The sequence below is a fragment of the Polypterus senegalus genome, chromosome 4 (assembly GCF_016835505.1).
Source record: "Polypterus senegalus isolate Bchr_013 chromosome 4, ASM1683550v1, whole genome shotgun sequence".
NCBI classification, from domain to species: domain Eukaryota; kingdom Metazoa; phylum Chordata; class Cladistia; order Polypteriformes; family Polypteridae; genus Polypterus; species Polypterus senegalus.
In genome coordinates this window covers 238669055-238676239 of record NC_053157.1, presented here as the reverse complement: position 1 = coordinate 238676239, position 7185 = coordinate 238669055, and the positions used below count along the sequence as shown (strand labels likewise).

General features: G+C 44.0%; 1 protein-coding gene across 1 annotated transcript; it reads right to left on the bottom strand.

Moving 5' to 3' along the window:
- Positions 1 to 255: 255 nt before the first annotated feature.
- LOC120528296 (zona pellucida sperm-binding protein 3-like) lies at positions 256 to 3252 on the bottom strand. The gene is made up of 9 exons (XM_039752441.1): positions 2826 to 3252; positions 1791 to 1909; positions 1519 to 1622; positions 1267 to 1441; positions 1073 to 1193; positions 901 to 992; positions 707 to 822; positions 512 to 637; positions 256 to 391 (listed from the first exon to the last, which is right to left on the bottom strand). The coding sequence occupies exons 1-9, from the start codon at positions 2901 to 2903 to the stop codon at positions 285 to 287; spliced, it is 1038 nt and encodes a 345-aa protein (XP_039608375.1). The 5' UTR covers positions 2904 to 3252; the 3' UTR covers positions 256 to 284.
- Positions 3253 to 7185: the final 3933 nt, after the last annotated feature.

Here is a 7185-nt window from a genome sequence, read left to right as displayed (position 1 = left end):
CACAAGTGCATGGAGACTTTTGCCTCGACTAGTAGGCACATTTGTGGAGAGGACACTTTCTACCAAAGTTGGTTAGAGAGCAGCGTCTTTAGTACGCACACCTAAAATCCTAAGCAAATTGATGGTCAGAGATTGTTCCATGAGGTAGTTGCCATGCATGTGGCACCATCTGTCTAGAAGATTCAGAAAGACCAGAATGCTATTTAAATAGGCACCGGTACACCACCCCCTGAAAATATACTATAGGCAATGCTGTGAACTTTAAAAATTTTTATTGCTTAGTATTAACAAAGCCCTTTGCTTTTCTGTAAGCAAAGAATAGCACAGCCACACAGGAGACAGCCAGGACACCTACAACAGCACCAAGGATGGAATCTTGGAATTTGGGAGTCTGCAAGGAGAAAAGACGGACATTAGGAATGAAGAACACCTCAACACACTGCAACTCACTAGGCTAGATTCAAAAGCAGTCCTTAACATGGCTTGCATTTACACTGTTCAGACAAGTTACCTGCAGAGACTTCATCTTGCCGAGGAGACAAGGCCTGAGATACAGAGGACAAAGGAGAGACCTTCTCCAGAAAAAGAGGGCCAACAGAAATGGTCTCCTGCCATCCAGCTGGTGCACTCACTTCACCTGCAAAACACAATTAGTTGGTGTATCCCAGACTGGACACTACAGAAGCCTGCTGTAAAGGTCACTTACTTGCTCTCCTGCGTCTGTGTTTAGGGGCACCAGAGCCCCTCCTGAAGGGAGGGGGGTTGGCACAGCTTGTGTCACAGCAGCTACAGACAGCATTGTTCCCATCCACTGAGCTCCACCTGAAAGCACAGCCACCAATCACAACCTGCTACCTCATCTGAACAGGTGCACCCTCATCCTCCCAGTCAGTCGCTTACTGGCTCAGTGCAGAGTCATATGAACAATCCTTATTCAAAGGATCAACATTAGCAGACGCCAAGGTCACCTTCAGATGGCAGGTAATGAAGATCTGCAAGTAGACATGCAAGAGTACTGTCAAACCTGGGAGATCCAATGGGATTCCTCCAAAGATGGGAGGAAAGGACTTACTGAACTAGTAGTCAGGCCATAAAACCTGAAGGCATCCAGCTGGAACTGCATTACAGACTGGGCAACTCTGGGGGACACGAACTGGGAATTGGAGCCTGTCAGTTGGCTGTCTAAGAAACACCTGCAATACACAAGATGGACCATAGCATTGCGTTTCCAGACCAAGATCTAGTCCGACTATTCCTCACACCCACCCATTATTCCCAATGAAGGTGTAGGCTGGGGCTGATGCATTGGACCCAGGAGTGGCCACACAGCGGTCCACAAAGACACGGAGAGGCTCATGGTTAGTGCTGTCCACAGACGCTTGAAGGTTAATGAGGTCTCCTAGGAAGAAGGTGTTGGATGGACTCGGCCCACTCCAGTCACCTGCAGACAGGAATGTTGCAAGGTGTTCAGATCACATTTGCAAATGGAAAGTAGGATTTTTAAATGTGTACACCTACTGCTCATTATAACAAGCGAGAAGCCTAGAACGTCCTCGGCAGATATTGTGGAGGTGTAGGGAACCCAAGTGGGGTTTAAAGCATTGCTGCTTACATTGTGTAGCCTGGGGAAAGAAAAAGGACATTAGAAAGGTGAGCAACATGACAGGTCTTCAAATCAGGGTAGATTCTTGTAGCTTAACACGTCATAATGTGCTGTACATCGCATCCGTTTTGCACTTGGCCAAGTATATACTAATGCAAATACATACAAGTGGACTTGGTTCTCTTACCTGTTGTATTGGCATTCAATCTGCACCACAGCTGGATTTGTTCTTACAATGGGAAGACCATCAATTGGAGAAGGATTGTAGTCCAGGGAGAAGGTGTACACGATGAGAGCTCCCAGCATCTAAAGAGCCAACAGTTTAGGGCTATTCAGCTGACAATGCTAAACTATAAGAGCAAAAACATCTAGATTGGACTCGAACAGCACAGTCAGAGACCCTTTGTAGTGAAAAGGTTTAATCAATATAAGTTGCATAAAGCAATTTGCTTTGTAACTTTTCAGGAGAAAAGCCAAGCAAAATGACACCTTTTATTTGTAACTAAAAGATTACAATAAAAGGCAACTCGGGCCCCTTCAGGCAAGATGTAAATCTTTCAGGATTGTAACAAAAATAATCCTTTTAAAGGCTCCAGATATCCTTTTCTTGATCTGTAAAGATCTCCCACCAAAGGGCTGACTACTGGCCATTCACCCAAAAGGTTACTTAAGCAAATGTCCAAGCAGTACACCTCTCCCAATTTTTAGTACCGATGTTCAAACCAGTTTACTCACCATATTGATTAAAGCATATTGAAATGGTTTGGGGTGTTAAATTGTAGATTTCACACCTGAAAGCTTTAGGAATGCGGGTTTGTGAGGGAAAATGGAAAAACCTCAACTTAGTTAGGTTTAGTCATCTTAACTGAACAGAATTTAGATGGCTTCTTCAAAGGAATAATCTGATATTTAGAATGCCCACATACAGGTCACGAGTGGGCACTGCACCACCGATAAAGGGTCTATGCACACAATGCAGGCTTAACTACTCAATTCTCCTTTCTTGCCTATGCTGTACTAAAGCCTAGGAGCACTCAGTCCGCTATGAAAACGTAAAGAAAGAGAGGATCTCGTTAAAGCGTGCCTGATCAATTGCGACTTGTGCGCCAAAACGTCATACGAACATAAACCAGACCTGAGCCACATACGAGAGCTTTCAGTAGTAATCATCGAGAAACAAGATTAGGAAAAGGACAAATGCGAGAGCACTTCATCAGCTCACCTCCACGGTGCTCCCGCAGCCCTGCAGAGGCGCTTCGATCACAAAGGCTGAGCACCGGCCGGGCTGGTGACGCCACATCCACCCATGGAAAGATCAGAAGGCTGCACCGGCTTTTGGATGCCCAACAAGTCCGGACTGATGGTGACGATCACCTCACTGTCGGTGCACTGAGCGGTTACGGTCTGCGGAGCGCCAGCTCTCGGCTCAACATAATGCATGACCGCGGGCTTCTGGTGTTTTGCGATTTGCTTCCGTCCTTTGAAACGTGGCTGAGCAAAAGCATCGCAGAAGAGAAAGAGCAGCAACACCACGGCTATCTGACCCTTGTCTTTACACCACATTTTGAAACAGCAAAGGGGAAAATCAACAAAGCGCAGTAAAGTTTGAAGCGCAGCACAGTCTTTGTATACACGAATGAAGGCGGTCGACCGCTTAATGATAATAACACGTGCGGAGAAAAAGATCACCAATCAGACACCAATCGCGTTTGAAATAATCAAGACGCATGAAATACTGAGGTTAATTACGGGAAACAGATCATAAAATTCGAATCACAAATTAAAGCATGCCAACGCGTAAGATCATCTCTGGCAGTAAACTAGCAGTTCTTATGTGGATCACGCAGCCGCCAATTGGGTTTTAAATCCTCGGTAATTAAAACCTATTTGCTTTGCGTAAGTGAAGAATAAAGTGAACTAAATGTTAAGTGTGATGCCTTGAAGAAGTTTCACTTACGAGATTTGGGGCGTGTTGTGCATTGCAGACTAACACGGAAGACTAATGGAATATTGGACAAATGTAGTTAAAGTTGAATGTAGTCAAATGTTTTGTGGTAATGGGGTGCTACTAAAACGTTTTTATGTAGCTTCGATTTAATCTCACTTTGCATCAAATTCATTTGAAAACGTTTGGAGTGATGCAGACAGCTCTAAGGAACTGTTTTGGTAAAATCAAATCAGCTTTGCAAAGCGGAGACAGGACAAATATCTTTCCATTCACATTGATTTCATATCTGATTGATTAAGTGAAAAAGGTCATAAAGTAAATCACCTTGTAAAAAAAATAGTGGAAAGCAACCTCAGGACAAGCAGGCCCAGTTTTGGGTGGATTGGTTCAAACAATGCAGAGACGATGATAAATATTATTTTTGAGCCAAACAGTGGCAGTGCCTGTGGCTGCTCCATTGTTGTCCTAATCTGGAAGTGGACCTCAGATAACATAAAGAAATCTTCCTTTTTTGCCTATTTATGTAATAGTGAATCAACAGTTTTGTGGTGTAAAAGTGACCAGGAACGGCACTTGAACCTCTCAGGTTCTTTTTATACTGGTGCACAATATACATATTCAACATTCACTGGGCACACATAAGCTGAAATGCAAAGTAAGAATATCTCAACATCGGTCAAGGTAACCTACCTCAAGTTCAATGTCTTATCAGGGGCTGGAAGCCATTTGACTCATGAGACATCCCTAGCTGCCAGGATTCACTTTAAAATAATTTAATAGTAATATGTCTCTAACGATAGGTCTAATGCTGTAGTCACATGGCCTGGGAGGGCAGAAAATAATAAAAACTCCAGGGGTTGTGATGAAAGGGAAAAAGAAACAAAATATTCAAGAGAGCAAAGGCCAAAAGAGCGTACACACTGACATTTTCCAGCTCTTGTTGTAACAATTGGAGTTGATTAATGGGGTGCGGAGTAAGTGATGTCTAATTTTGTTTCCCCTGCTTTCTGTTTCAAAGTATTGAATTGCTGTGGACAACGATAAACGTTCAAGACCGAATATATCTTCATGAACAATGAAAGCTGCATGAAAGTAGCGCCAGTCATCTCAGGCAGTGTTTGTCAACCACTGTATCGCAGCACAATGGTGTGCCATGACAGCTATCCAGTTGTGCCATCGAAATAATAGTGTAACGCACCTGGGTCTGAACCTGAGAGGGACAACATCCTCAGGTGGGCAAGACCTGTCTGAGGAGGACAGGACTACCTGGAGAAGCTGGCGTAAAAGCAGCTCTATTATCCCTATGCTGCCAACACAGCACACCGGGCTGCTTGGGTGTGTGGTCGCCAGCGAGTGGATAGTTGGCATACAAGCTGATTCTGAGGCAGAGAGGGCCGGGCAAAGGGACAAAGTAACTGGGAGGTGCCACCAATGTGCTCACTAAGTGCTGTGAATGCTGATCTCGGAGCTGCTTTTTTACTCCCACCCGTTCGGACAGTTGAGCACAAGTATCAGAATGAGTGTGTTTGTGGTTAGCAAAATTGTGGGGTGCCTTGGGATCTTTTTGGTTACAAAAAGTGGGCCACCTAAGAAAAAAAAGCTGGAAAACACGGATCTAGACAATCAGAAAGCACATGAGAATTCTTTCAGGCCTGAAGGAAAGGAGGAAAAATTAATATTCAAGGAAATGCAGACATCCTGATCTTAAAGACAGAATAAGATTTAGCTTGGATGTGTCCTGTGGGAGTAGTACAAGACAGGGTGGGGGTGAATGATGTGTCAGGATGTGGGGGTCTGTGGATCTTACAGTGTGAGATTGTGCCAAGGTGAGATGAGACTGGCAAACCTCCATAGGACTGGGTAGACTGGCAGCAAGTGTAGAATAAAACTAGGGTGGGAATGTCTCTGTGGGTGGGCTAAATGATGAACTAATGTGTGGAAAACAGTGGAAATGGCCAAGGAGTGGGCACTCGATTAGCAGAGGGAGAATAAGATTTGGAGTCATGCTATGGATATGTTGTAAGGCAGACAGAAGTGCACGTTTATGGAAGATTATGGAGCTGGGGGTGCAGACATTATGGTGTGCGCTTTGGCAAAATGGGGAACTGGGCAAGTTGGCAGAGGACTGGGAAATTTAAAGTCAGGTGTAGAATAAAATTTGGGTGGCAGGGGTACACCTGCTCTTTTCCACATCTATAGAACAAATTAGGGGAAGAATAAAGGGGGCTGCGGATGTTGATGTCACAGACTGAAGATTGACGAACAGAAGCAAAGAGAAAGCTGGCATCATATTGGACAGCATGGTGGAATGGGTTGAAAATATTATAGTCTGGATTTGTCGTATGGATCTGGTACTGAAGAGACCAAGATGCACATTGAAACTATGATGAGGACCGTGAGAGCAGGTGGAATAACAAGATAGATAGATAGATAGATAGATAGATAGAGGCACTATATGATAGATAGATAGATAGATAGATAAATAGATAGATAGATAGATAGATAGATAGATAGATAGAGGCACTATATGATAGATAGATAGATAGATAGATAGATAGATAGATAGATAGATAGATAGATAGATAGATAGATAGATAGATAGATAGATAGATAACAACAACAACAACATTTATTTATATAGCACATTTTCATACAAACAGTAGCTCAAAGTGCTTTACATAATAAAGAATAGAAAAATAAAAGACACAATAAGAAAACAAAATAAATCAACATTAATTAACATCGAATAAGAGTAAGGTTCAATGGCCAGGGGTTACAGAAAACACAAAAAAACTCCAGACGGCTGGAGAAAAAATAAAATCTGTTGGGATTCCAGACCATGAGACCGCCCAGTCCCCTCTGGGCAATCTACCTAACATAAATTAAACAGTCCTCTTTGGATTTAGGGTTCTCACGGAAGGACTTGATGATGAAGATGGTCACGTAGAGTTCTGCCTTTTAATCCATCCATCATTGTTGGAGTATCATGAAGCTTTGAGTAGGTGGAGGTGGCGCAGGCCACCACCACAAAGAAACCGGAAAAAGAAACAAAAAAGAGAGTAGGGGTCAGTACGGATAGATAGATAGATAGATAGAGTGAAAGGCACTATATGATAGATAGATAGATAGATAGAAAGATAGTGTCACACACGTGCGCATGGGAGGCAGCTAAAGGGCTTGAGTGAAGACAGTTCTGAGGTAGGCCGGGGTGTGGCAGAGTGCACTGTCTCTTTTTCTCACTTCCCTGTAGACCATCCCAGGGAGACTCCACCTGGCTCTTGTGACATCACTTCCGGGACCGAACCAATGGAGATAGAACTAACCGGCGCCGTGCCCCCTGATGTCACGCCCGGGTCTGATCCAATGAGTGACGAACACATGCCTGATTCCCAAGACCTCACTTCCTGTCTTCCCCTTTTAAAGCCTGCCCTTTTTCCCTTTTCCCGCAGTCTTGTTTTGGACTCAGTTGTAGGCACTTCAGTGCTGATTATTTGTAAAAACGACCTTTGCAGCCAGGATACCACATTATACGGGTGGCTGCCCCAAACCTTTCTTGGAGTATGTCGCAATTTTGTGACATTGGCGTAGTCGGCAGGATGGAAAAGTCCTGGAAGAGAAGGGGACAGGACCTGCA